The 12,320-nt window shown below is 48.2% G+C and overlaps 1 protein-coding gene across 7 annotated transcripts in view; it reads right to left on the minus strand.

The window, feature by feature from the left end:
* HIP1 (huntingtin interacting protein 1) overlaps window positions 1-12,320 on the minus strand; it is a 121,978-nt gene that overhangs the window by 7,958 nt on the left and 101,700 nt on the right. For 6 of the 7 annotated variants that reach the window (XR_008916866.1, XR_008916865.1, XR_008916867.1 and 3 more), the window contains exons 16-27: window positions 11,627-11,743; window positions 6,884-6,985; window positions 6,450-6,593; window positions 5,624-5,759; window positions 5,350-5,436; window positions 5,122-5,229; window positions 4,867-5,003; window positions 2,965-3,075; window positions 2,453-2,511; window positions 1,490-1,583; window positions 795-895; window positions 207-312 (exon numbers count right to left, since the gene is read on the minus strand). Coding sequence is in view for 4 of the 7 variants with exons in the window: in XM_016429401.2 (XP_016284887.2) it covers window positions 207-312; window positions 795-895; window positions 1,490-1,583; window positions 2,453-2,511; window positions 2,965-3,075; window positions 4,867-5,003; window positions 5,122-5,229; window positions 5,350-5,436; window positions 5,624-5,759; window positions 6,450-6,593; window positions 6,884-6,985; window positions 11,627-11,743 (1,302 nt within the window). In the remaining 3 variants the exon portion in view is untranslated. The remainder of the gene's footprint in view (window positions 1-206; window positions 313-794; window positions 896-1,489; window positions 1,584-2,452; window positions 2,512-2,964; window positions 3,076-4,866; window positions 5,004-5,121; window positions 5,230-5,349; window positions 5,437-5,623; window positions 5,760-6,449; window positions 6,594-6,883; window positions 6,986-11,626; window positions 11,744-12,320) is intronic. The other variant, XM_056819783.1, reaches the window with a different exon arrangement.

Below are 12,320 nucleotides of genomic sequence, written 5' to 3' on the forward strand. Positions count from 1 at the left end.
CGGAAGAATCGAGAGGGGCTCGGGCTGCAAGCGAGGCAGAGAGAGGCAAGCGCTCCGGGGGGGAGGCTGCCCTAGGAGCTCTGCATAGTGACTTTAGAGAGCTGGACATCTGACTTAATCCCATCTGGACCCCCAAGAAAACAGAGAGAAGGGAGCCGGCACCCTCCCCACCCACCCAAGCTCTTCGGTCTCCTGGGGCATCCTACCTTGGAAGCAGCCACCAACTGGGCTGTGCTGGCTGCAATTTCCCGGGAACATACCATCAGCTCCTCAAACTTTCCTTTCCCTTGAAACACCATATCAGCTGCATCCCTGAGGAGCAGGAAAGAAAAAGAAGGCCCGCCTCTTAGAATCAGATTCCCAGAAGCCTCTGGGGCACTCCATTCAGAGCCACAAGGACGGGATGACAAAGAAGCAAAAACTTCCCTGGGAAACGCCACCTCCTAGGATACCATCTGCAGAAAACTTCTGCTCACTCTTATTTGTGGCCTTGCCAGACTCTTTAGCCGGGGTTCTACTCCTCTAGGCCACACAAAATTGTTTTTTTCTTCTTTCAAGAAGATTTTATTTCCCAATTAGAGGTAAAAACACATTTTAAAACATTTTTTAAAAGTTTCGAGATCGGAATTCGCTCTCTTTTTCTGCCCCTCTGCCCTCCCTGAGATGGCAAGCAATCGGACAGATTTTACACGCATAATCATGGAAAACGTTTTCCAGACAAAATTCTGAAATGTTCTGAGGGGGTTTCCTATGCTCTTGGGGCACCGGAGGACCCTCGAGGTGTGGCTGCTTACACCAGAACTGTGGCGCCCCAGCCAACAGCTTTGGAGGCAGAGATCAGTCCTTCTGTCCATCGTGAATTCTTGGCATAGAACTCTTTGGGGGAGGCCGCACCCTGGAGAATAATAATAATTATAATAATGATTAGTAATAATAACAACACCTTTATAAGACACCTACCAGGTGCCAGGCACTGTGCTCAGTGCTTCATAACTATGATCTCATTTGATCCTCATAACTCAGAGGTGGAGGCTATTATTATTTCCATTTTACAGATGAGGAAACTGAGGCAGACAGGGTCACACAGCTAGTCTGGGGCCAGATTTGAACTCTGTTCTTCCTGACTCCAGGTCCAGCACTAGGGAGCCATGGAAGGTTCTTGAGAAGAAGACTGACAGGGTCAGTTTCTGCTTTAGAAGATTATTTTGGCAGTCTGGGAGGACGGATTGGGAAGGGGAAAGGCTAGAAAGCAGGGAGACCAGCTAGGAGGCTACTGACGTAATCCAAGGGAGAAGTTTGAGTGTTTGCCCCAGGACGGTGGCCAAATGAGTGGACAGGAGCGAACAGACATGAGCTATGCTGCTGAGGGAGAAGTCAAGACTTGGCGACCGAGCATTTGATCCCTATCCACTAAGCCTCCTTAAGTCTTGGGCTCGTCAAACAGAGGAACCAGGGAGTCACAGGCTGGTCCCTCTGTGCCTGTCCTTACCCGGCCACTCTCCACAATCTCCCTCTGAAGCTCCTTAGAGGCGAGAATAAGGACCTGAATAGCTTGCATGAGGCTGGTACAGGAGCCGAGGATCCTGCAAAATAAAGTCCCAGCAATAGTTACCCCTCAGACAGAAGCAACCAGCTGTTTGTTTGTTTTTTTTTAAACCCTCACCTTCCGTCTTGGAGTCAATACTGCATATTGGTGCCAAGGTAGAAGAGCGGTAAGGGCTAGGCAATGGGGGTCAAGTGACTTGCCCAGGGTCACCCAGCTGGGAAGTGTTTGAGGTCAGATTTGAACCCAGGACCTCCATTTCTAGGTCTGGCTCTCCATCCACTGAGCTACCCAGCTGCCCCCAACCAGCTGGTTAGAGAGAAGGAAGAACTAGAAATGAGCCGGATTTCCCCAGAAGGATTAGGACGAAGGCCTTGGGGAAAAGCCGGGCCACTGAGCCTCTTGATGGAGGGTCCCTCTGAGGAGATGGTGCTTACGGGACATCCCTGGATTTCCTGAGAGTGGCCTGAAATTAAGCTAGATGCCACAGGGCTGGCCCACCCAAGGCCCCCTTTCCTGGCGGTGGGGTGTTTTTTCCTACTTGTCCTCCAGTGTCATGCCAAATCCCCTAAGAAGTGCTCTGCTACTGCACAGGAGACTCCCTGGTCCCAGCCCCATCCCAAAGGAGCCTCCGACGATGCTCCTTGGCCCGGCCTCTGCAGGAACCCCAACAAGGGATCTTTGCAGATTCTCTCCAAGCGTTCCTGGGGCCAGATGGCGGGAGAACCTCTCCAAGCCCACCTAGGCCGGTCCTCGGCCAGATGGTGGCCCATCGTTGGGGCCACACTTGGAGCCTTCCCAGCTGTGCCGGCCTGAGACAAGGGCAGGAGGGCAAAGGGAGCAGGACAGCCTTTGCCGGGTGTGCAGGGGTGTGCGCTGGCTGCCCCGGCTCAGACTATCCACACTGACCTTTCGTTCACCTCCAGCTTGACCCCCGTGTCTCCGGCTCGGGACTTGCTGAGCATCTCCTGTGCGTTAACAAAAAGGAGGAAGGAGGGGGTGAGCAGGTGTTCTTCAAGCTTCTGAGCCTATCCCGTGGCCACCACGGAGAAGCCCAGACCCAGACAGGCCCTTGCCAAGGATGCCCCACCAAGGCCTCGGGGCATCCGGATGAGAGCCCGGGCCAGCTGCGGCAGAAGGCTTCCTCGGTAACAAACAGCATCCCGCCTCCGGTCCACACTCCGCCACGGGCCATTGTCTTTGCCAGCAGGGGCAGGCTGGCCCCTGGGCGTCTATACCAAGGGGGCACCATGGCCTTTCCACCAAAGGGCTCCTTTATGACCTACACTTAGGCTTTTCCTGGTTGTGCTGCCTCTGGGTGACTCATGCCAAGAGCCTCGTGCTTTCTGCCGCATGGTCCTGACTTAGGTGGTAGAGAAGCCCCCCCCACCCCCCCAGCCTGGCCACGAGGTGCCACTTACCTCTATCCTGGCCGTGGCTGTTTCAATGGCAGCTGATGTGGCCGCCATCTCCTTGTCCACCAAGTCCCCCAGCTCCTCCTGCTGGATGTCCAGGCCTCTGGGCCGGAGCTCCTGGAACCAGAGCACAGTGACTGAGAAAAGGGTCTCTGCCAACCTGTGGGCCTCCAACCTCCCTTGAGCAGCTCTGGGACTTCTGATGCTTCTCAGGGTGCCGTGCAAAGGACTGACCGAAAGCGAAGGGACGCTCTTGCTCATGCGTTCTTTATCGGTCACCAGTTGGGATGTCATTCTTGTCTTTCCATCTGCCAGGCGTGGCAGTTGTGGGTAACCCCTACACCCGGCTGCCTCGTTTCTGCCTTTGCCATGTTTCTCTGTCCGAAGGCCCTACAACCTCCCCCTCCCCAAAACATCTAGCCAAAAACTCATCCCCTTCAAGGGAACGGGCCACATGGACCTCCTCTGACTCATCCACCTGTTAGCTTGCAACCCGTCAAAGGTAGGCTGGCAGCGGATGGAGTACACAGCTTGGAGTAAGGAAGAGGGGTCACACCGCTAGTGTCTGAGGCTGGATTTGAACTCAGACCTTCCTAACTCGAGGTCTGGCCCTCTAGCCACTAAACCACCTCCATGTTCCAGTTTGCATTGTCTAGTTATGTCTCTGTCAGGTTCCCTGCGAGACTGTGAACTACATTCTATGTAACCGGCCCCCCAATTTCTCTTCTGAACTCCAGTCCTGTACCGCCAACTGCCTCTGGATACCTCCATCTGGGTAGACGGTTCTCCGACCCAACATGCCCCCAAATGAACTCATTTTTTCCCTCCCTAAACATACCCCTCTAAACGGTCTTATTTCTAGTGATGGTAAGATCGTCTTTCCTGTCTCCCTGCGCCATCTTTGACTATTCATTCTCCTTTACTCCACTTGTCAAGCCACCAAGTATTTCTTAATTGCATACTATGCCACAGTGGCTGTGAGCTCGGGCCATAAGACAGAAATGGAGCGAGTTCAAGTCCCCCATTCTGTCGAAGGGGAGACAACAGGTATGTACAGAATATTAAACCTATACCCAAATGCAAGGCCATTTTGGGGGGGCAATAGGGGCAGGCCAGAGAGGAGGAAAGGGCCAGGCTGTGAGGGCTTTAAAAGCCTAACAGGGAGTCTCTTTTTTGTCTTAGGATCAGTAGGGAGCCATTAGAGTTCCCTGAGAAGAGGAGAGACATGGTGGAGACTGTGCTGGGCTTTGCAGTCTGTCGTTAAGGGCCTGCGTCTGTGTGGCGGCTGCTAGGATGGGGGGATCTGTATCTTTTGCGTGTGTGTTACAGACACTCCTTGGCTGTCAGTTGGGGGACTCTTGTGGCCCCTTTCTCAGGACCATGTTTTTAAATTCATAAAATAAACCAGAATGATGAAGGAAGCCAATTATCTTGGTATAAAGAGGGTCACCGAAATCTTCTTAAAAAGGGAGTCCCTGGACCCTGGGCCAGGAGGAGGAAAAGCCTGTGGGCGGAGGGGCTCTTCGGCTTTGTGTCTGCAGTCCTGAAGTCTAGAACAGGGCGGCGTTCCTCAGAGGTACTTAAAAATAAACAGCCTCCTGAGGGAACACACGAATGAGCTAATGCGTCTCCTGTGAGTGCCAATGGAGGTTCTCAGAGGTGAAATGGCTTTTGAAAGTCATGCGGCAAGACTGTGCCAGTGCCGGGCTTGGCAGCTGGGGGTGTGGAGTCCCACCAGTGCTCTGAGCTCCTCTTCCAGAGACGGGAGCCCCTTGAGGGCAGGGGTTGTGTCTCACATGTCTCTGGCATTTCCACAGGGACCCCCGAACAGCTGGAGGTTGAGGCGTCCCCAGGACGGGCTCTGGGCCCCAGGAGGAGCCTAAGAGGGTCATTCCTAGGTAATGGTACCTCGCCAATGGCCTTGATGGTGCTGAGGCTGCTCCTCAGGGCTGTGCTATCTGCCTCCCCAAGGCTGTCCTCTTCCTTTAGAGCAGACAGATAGAGCAGGGATGCCCTTCCACACTCCTTACAGACATCTGTCAGCACTGTGGAGGCAGGAATACAGAGTCATTAGCCGGAAACGTTACTCCCTCTGAATGTGAGCCCAGGCCAGAAGCAGGGCTGGCAGTGCCCGTCCTTCCCAGCCCAGCCAGCACTACTCACTCTCTGCAGACTCCAGGGATGCTGTAAGACAGGTGGCACTGCCCTGGAGCATGGTGTCGCTAACCAAGTGAGCCAAGAGGGCCATGGACCGCACCAAGCCACTGACATCTGGAATACAAGTGTGGCTCAGTCCATCCAACCCTTTCCCTCCCTTGGACACCCTCAGGGGTCTCTAGGACATGCCCAGGTTTTCCCTGTGCCAGGAATTGTGCCCAGCCCCTGTCTCACCCTCTGAGCTGTTCAGGTACTGTTTCTGGGCCTCCTCCACTTGCTCGATGCATTTCAGAACAGAATTGGTCTTGAAAAGGAGGTGATCTGGAAGCCAGAAGCCAAAGTGAGATCCTGAAGGCGGAGCCAGGGGACCTGACATCCCTTGGCTCCCCAAATATCTAGAGTGGGTGAAGCACCCAGAGCAGGTGGGCAGCACCCAGGCTGGGGGGCCTGGGAGCTAAAAGGCTTACTGAAGCTTGGGGAGAGCCCAGTGATGAGGGAAGTGATGTACCTGCAGAGCCAGCACAGCTGATGAGGACGGGGTCCTCGAGCTGGTTCAGTGTGTCTTTCACCATCTTCTCAGCCTCTTGCCCTGTTTCCAGGAGGAATGACTTCCGTTGGTCCTTTGCGGCTTGGCGTATTGACTCCTGCCAGTGATTCAAAGAGAGGCTGTTGTGGCACCTGCCGTCACTAGGGAGTGGGGGCATCCCCAAAGGGAGAGGCTCCCCCGACGGTCGAATCATGGTCCTAGAAAGGACCTCAGAGGCCATGTAGTCCAACCCTTTTATTTTACAGATAAGGAAACTGAGGCCATCAGTGGCAATACTTGAAACTGGATCCACTGGCTCCAGAATCAATGCTTTTTTTCTTTGGAGCATGACTGCTTCCCCCTCCTTCTCTGTGCCACTGGTGGAGGTCTTGGCTAGATATCTCAGTGCCAAGGAAGCTGAGGTCATGGATTTGGTCCCCATGTACTCAGGTCCGCTCCATTCAAGGAGGAAAAATCTGTTCTGCAAAAGGTGCTGCTTAATGAACTTCATCCTCCATCCCAACCCTAAATCCTGGGAACTTCCAAGCTCTTCCATTGCATGTGTCTCACTGATGATAAGAAAGCCTCGGAGAGAGCTTGTTGCAACTTATTCCCATGGATCATACATGGTGCATGCTGGCAGGTTTGGAAGTGATCCACCAGTTTCAGAGAGCTATCGCTTCTACGTGGGGCTGTGATGGGCCCGAGGAATGGCCTCGGGCCTCTGCTGGAGCCTTGGCCTCCTCCCTTCCTCTCCCTCTTACTGTTCCCCTCATGCAGGTTCAGGCCTGCCGCGTTCCCTACTTGCCTGTGCATTGGTTAATTCAGACTGTGATTGTTCCAGGCGGTCCCGCAGGGTCGAGATTTCTTCATACCTCTCGGATGCGATCTTTGCCAGGCTGCTTCGCTCCTTCTCTAGTTCCTCAAGCTGTATGTTCCGCTTTGCCTCTGACTGTAGAAGAAGCCATTTGGGCAGAGGGGAACACTTATGTCACTTGGACACACAACCTGGATTTTTCTTTTAACTTCTCTGTTTTGGACTCGTGATGTCATTGGTAAAGAAAACGTCCCTCGAGTTGTAGAGATGAGCACTTAGAGGCTTAGGGGACCTCACAAGGTCCAAGACCTTGGATGGGCTGGAGGTGGGAGGTTGGATGCTACTGTCATGGCAGTAGCGTCAGCCCCGGTTTCAGAAGGGAAGGGTACTGAAAGGGACAGAGAGTGGAGGAAGACCATGTTTACCTGGGCAGAAGTCTCCAGAGTGCCTTGGAGGACTTGGAACTCATGTTTGCTGATGGAAAGTTCTTGCTTTAAGTTCTCTACAACCTCCATCTGTTCTTGAGTCTGTAAGGAACAGCAAGAGGGTCTCAGACTGAGTCATTCCAAAGTCTATCCTCTAAAAGGGGAGCCTGAGAGAATTTGGGGTTCTTCCTAGGTGTTTTAGGTCTAGGTTCTAGGCTCTCTCAGGATGAGCAGGACAGAGCTGGGGGTAGCAGCTAGACCTCCTTGTTGATTACACAACTATACTCTCTTACCAGGTCTCCGGTCTCTGATTCATCAGTAAGATGAGCCAGGGCCATCCTCCCCTTTTCTGCTCTCTTGACCCCAGTCTAGAGACTTTGCTCTAGTGAGGCAGAACATCCTACTGTCCACAAGAAGCTCTGGCTCCTAAGGCTTTGGGAGTGTTTGTTCTCAGACCTGAACAGCCTTCCCCTCCTCTGGCCTTTGATTTCCTCAAGCTCATTGTGGATGGGGATTGTTATACTCTTTTTCCTTGGATTCCCAGGAGCCTATCACACAGTCTGGGACAGAGATGGCACCGAATGTTAATTGATTCGTTGGTTCTTTGATTCATTTGGTTACTTCCAGTCCTTTATTTAACCCCAGACTCTGAGACCTTCCTGCGATTTCAAGAACAGATGGAAGTCCCAACTATAAGGCATTAACTTGCACTTATTTTCATTTATTTTCTGGAATCTTTCAGAGTTATAAGGATGAAGTATTAACTAATTAACCCCAGTAATGTCTTCAGATGAGGGTCAAAGCAGAAGAGATAGACTTCTTTTTCTGTGTTATCAAGGTCTCTGAGGTTGTGTGATGCCTTTGGTGATCTGCCTTCGGTCTTCTGGGTCAATTCACTTCAACAAGCATTTATTGATGAGTTACATATCAGATATTAGGCCCTGTGCTAGACACTGGAGGTGGGGTTTGGAATCAGGAAAGGCCTTATGCTCCATGCAGGGGGGATCCGGCTGTAACAACCCCTATTTTCTGAGTCCAAACACCCATTAAGGCCCCAATGATCTGCCTAACAACAACCCTGGAACCCTGAATATTATCATTTGTTCATCACCCACTCTTACCCTGATGACTAACAAACTCCTGTCACCTTTTTTTTCTCCCTGTCCCTGTATTACTTAATTGTTGGCCACCTAGAAGCAAACTCTGCCCATTCCTGCCTCCCTTCTCCCTTGTTCTTATCCTTCCTAATCTTACCCCATTCATGTCCTTCTCTGGCTCTGCCACTATTCCATCATTTCCACTGGGCTTTCTAGGATTTCCATTCCTAGTGAGCAAGCTTCCCTTTATCCTAGGTCTTTCTGATTCATACTTCCATCTACTTGTCCTTACTGAGACCTCACTTCCCTTAGTAAACAACACTGGCTGAATTTTCACTCACCCCCTATAATAACACTGATCTTAGAGGGGGCACCTGAAATCATTCATGGCCTAGGGCTTGAGGGGGAGACCAGGAGTATATCTGAGCTAGATTATGAAAACTGGAATAGCTAAATGGAACCCAGGAAAAGACAAACAAAAAAAATTCTGAAACCTGAGGTAACATACTTCAACACACTAGGAATCCTGGGCCTCCAACAACAACAACAACAACAAACAATAGTTAGCTCTCTTGGCCTGGCAGCTAAAATAAAAAAATAAAAAATAAAAATGAGCAAGCAAAAGAAAGAATTAAACTATTGATATCTATTATTGGGGCAGAGAAGATCTTGGCACAAACTTAGAGGACAGTGAAGTAAAAACATCTACTTCAAAAAAAACCAAAGAAATATAATATATGGCCACAAAGTAACATAGAGCTTTTGGAAGAATTTAAAAAAGATCTCAAAAAACAAATGAGAGAGATTGAGGAACAATTGGAAAAGATAAGAGCAATGCAAGAAAATTATGAAAGAAAGATCACTCAAATGGAAGAGATACAGAAATGCACAGAGGAAAATAAGCTATTAAGAACTAGAAATGGACAAGGGGAAGCTAATGATTTCCTAAGACAACAAGAAATAATAATGCAAAATCAAAAGAATGGAATAATTGAAGAGAATATGAGACATTTTATCACAAAAACAACTGACATAGACTATAAGTCAAGGAGAGACAATATAATGAGAGTAGTTGGACTCCTGGAAAATCATGATTAAAAAAAAGTTTACACACCATGCTCCAAGAAATCATCAAGGAAAACTGCCCAGAAATTCTAGATTCAGACGGTAAAATAGAAATGGAAAGAATCCACCAATCACCACCTCAAAGAGACCCAACAATGAAAATTCATAGGAATATTATTGCTAAGTTCCATAGCTCCCAGGTTACGCAGAAAATACTATATGCAATAAGGAAAAAGAAAACCAATTTAAATACTGTGGAGCTACAGTCAGGATAACATAAAACTTAGCAGTCAAAACACTAAAAGAACACAGGACATGGACAGAGTATTTTGTAGAGCAAAAGAACTGGGCTTACAACCAAGAGTAACATATCCAGCAAAGATGAGCATAATTATAAAAGGTTAAAAGTGGCTGTTTAATGAACTAAAGGAGTTTTAATTATTCCTGGGAGGGGAGGGGACTCAGAACTCAGCAGAAAACTGGATCTATAAGAAACATACAAAAGTAATAAAAAAAAACTAACCATAGCAACCAGAACGATCAAATTGTTTGATTCCAATATGGGAAAATGTCATCTATGGTCTCTGGGAATGGCATCATTGCATGGTACTTTAAAAGGGTGTATATGGATGGAAGACTCAAGGCTCAAACGAATGAAATGGAATGAGCTGAAATAGTAGTGGACTAGACCAGGAGGAGGTAGGGTGAAATGACTATTTCATATGGAGAAGGAATGAATGGAGAATTGTCATGGAGAAGGGGATGAAGGGATGGAAGGCTTAGGGTACTAGAACTCTACTCTCATCAGAACTGGGATAAAGAGAGAACAACATTCATTATTATAGGATAAAGATCTTAATGTACAGGAAAATAGGAGGGTAGGGGGAATGGGATAAGAGAGGGACTGAGGGCTTAAGAGAAGGAAGGGTATGTTAAGAGAAAGGCGAGCAAGGGGATAAGTAAAGGGAGGGAAAGGAGAGATACTTAGAGGAGAGTACATATTACGAGGTGGGGGGAGCATGAAGGGATAGGGAGGGACTCTTAGGACAAGATAGAGGAGGAATTTTTAGAACTAAACTCATATCAAGAAGTAGGAGCAGATGGCTCGGGGGATAAGGAAGGAATTTTTTTGAAAGTTGGATAGAATAAGAGTTAAAAGGAAAATGGGAAGAGATGAGAGAGAGAGAGAGAGAGAGAGAGAGAGAGAGAACTTTTGAAAGTTGAGTCAATTTGGAATGAGGAGGACAAGGGGAGAGAATAAGAGGATTTTTGGGAAGAAGATGGATAGCAGAAAGGATCAAATACCAGGATCTGACTTGTTTATAAGAAACACTGAAAATGAGAGACACACATAGAGCGTAGGTGAGGAGCTGGAGCAGAATATGCTCTGTCTCAACTGATCCTTAGAAGGAGGAGATAGTAGTCATGATCTCTGACAGAGTTAGGACTAAAATGGATATAATTGGAAGGGATGAACAGGGTATGTTATTTTGGGAGGGTGCTATGGATAATGATGCATTATAAATATTGGACCTGTTTGCACCAAGAGTTATAGCATCCAGATTAAAGGAAAAACTAAGGGAGTTACAGATGGAAGTAGATAACAAAATAATAATAATGGGGGACTTTAATTTTCCCCTCTTGGAACTAAGTGAATCCAACCCAAAAATAAATAAGAAAGAAGTTACGGAGATGAATAGAACCTTAGATAAGTTAAATATGCTAGATATCTGGAGACCCCCCCCCAACCTGTATAAGGCTAGTAGTAGATCTAAGCCTGAATATACACATAATCCAAACATAGTTTCTGGTGGGACAATAATGGTTTAGAATGCAGAAATATTCTGCAAAAGTCTTATTTTAACACTCATTATACTATGGAGGTAATCTTGCATTCCTGAGGGATTGTGACATTGGAGCAAAAGTTCCACTGGGTATGACTAAGCTGGAAAGGCTTGGTTTTGGAAAAAGTATGGTCATGGCAACAGATTGTGTTCTGCTGCCTAAGGACAAATCTAGCTAAATATGACCCCGGTAATGTATATTGACCAGATGGGGTAAGTTGATTAAATTAAATGCTAATAGGAACTGGAGAAATAGGCCTAATATTACATCCCTAGAGCAGCTATTAATTAGTTTTTAGAAAACAGTAGGAAAATATACATTAAGAGCTATAAAACTGTTCATGCTTAATGATGTAGGGATCCCATTAGTAGGAATAGACCCCAAGGGCATTATTGAGAGGGTAAAAAGCTGTGTATGTATGAAAATATTCATGGAAGCTTTGTTAGTAATGATAAAATAATTGGAAAGAATACAAATGTAATAATTGGGAGGAATGGCTGAATAGATTGTGATATAGAAATGTAATGGATTGTATTCCTCTATTTTTGGTAACTACTAGCCTTACCAATAGATAGACAAACTTGGATCTTTGGTGCCTCAGTTTCTCATTATCGCAGGTTTATTGGGACAGCAGACACACGAGTGGAGCTGTATGTCTAGGAGGTACCTGGAGAATCTCATTAGGTGCTGTCCCCATTCCTTGGAACCCCCCCCCCCCAACTCTCTGGGAGCTCACCTTTTGCTGGGCCTGCTCACTAGCCCGATGGAAAGATTCCTCTAGTTCTTTCTTTTCTCGCTGCAAGTCAGCTTGGGCTTGCCTCATCACAGTGACCTGCTTGGTCACTTCTGCATTCTGTAGAGGAGAAGCCACACCGGCAGCTCAGCTTGCTGGTCCTTTAGGACATTTCCCATCCCCTCCCTCCTCCAGCTCTTTCCCCTTGGGAACATGGGAAGAGCCTGGCCCTGGAAGCTTTGGGCAGGAAACCAGACCCAGCATTCATCCCTGGTCCCTCAGGGGAAGAGGCTCTCTCAGAAAAAGCTTTATTCTTAAAATATTCAGAGAACCATTATCAAGAAAAACAGATGGTGAATCGTTCAACTGGGGCTTGGTGTCTCAGACAGTAATTGAGAAGAGCGGGGAGCTGGAAAGCCAGGCTTCTGGGGAGACTCAGCCACAGTCAGTGAATTCAGGTCTCTTCCCCCATCTGCTCTTGCTCTGTTTGTGTGCAGAAGCAACAATCTTGAGAAGGCTGGACAAGCCCAAAGAATGAAAAGAGATGCTGCTCTGGGCCATTCACAGGCTCCCAGAGCCAGAGCTAAAAGGGCCCTCAGAAGCCTAACTTCTAGCTCGATCTCCTCATTTTGCAGATGGGGAAACTGAGGCCCTGGGAAGGTCAGTGAATCAAATGATTTAGTAAATTATTTTATTA

The sequence above is a fragment of the Monodelphis domestica genome, chromosome 2 (genome assembly GCF_027887165.1).
Source record: "Monodelphis domestica isolate mMonDom1 chromosome 2, mMonDom1.pri, whole genome shotgun sequence".
NCBI classification, from domain to species: domain Eukaryota; kingdom Metazoa; phylum Chordata; class Mammalia; order Didelphimorphia; family Didelphidae; genus Monodelphis; species Monodelphis domestica.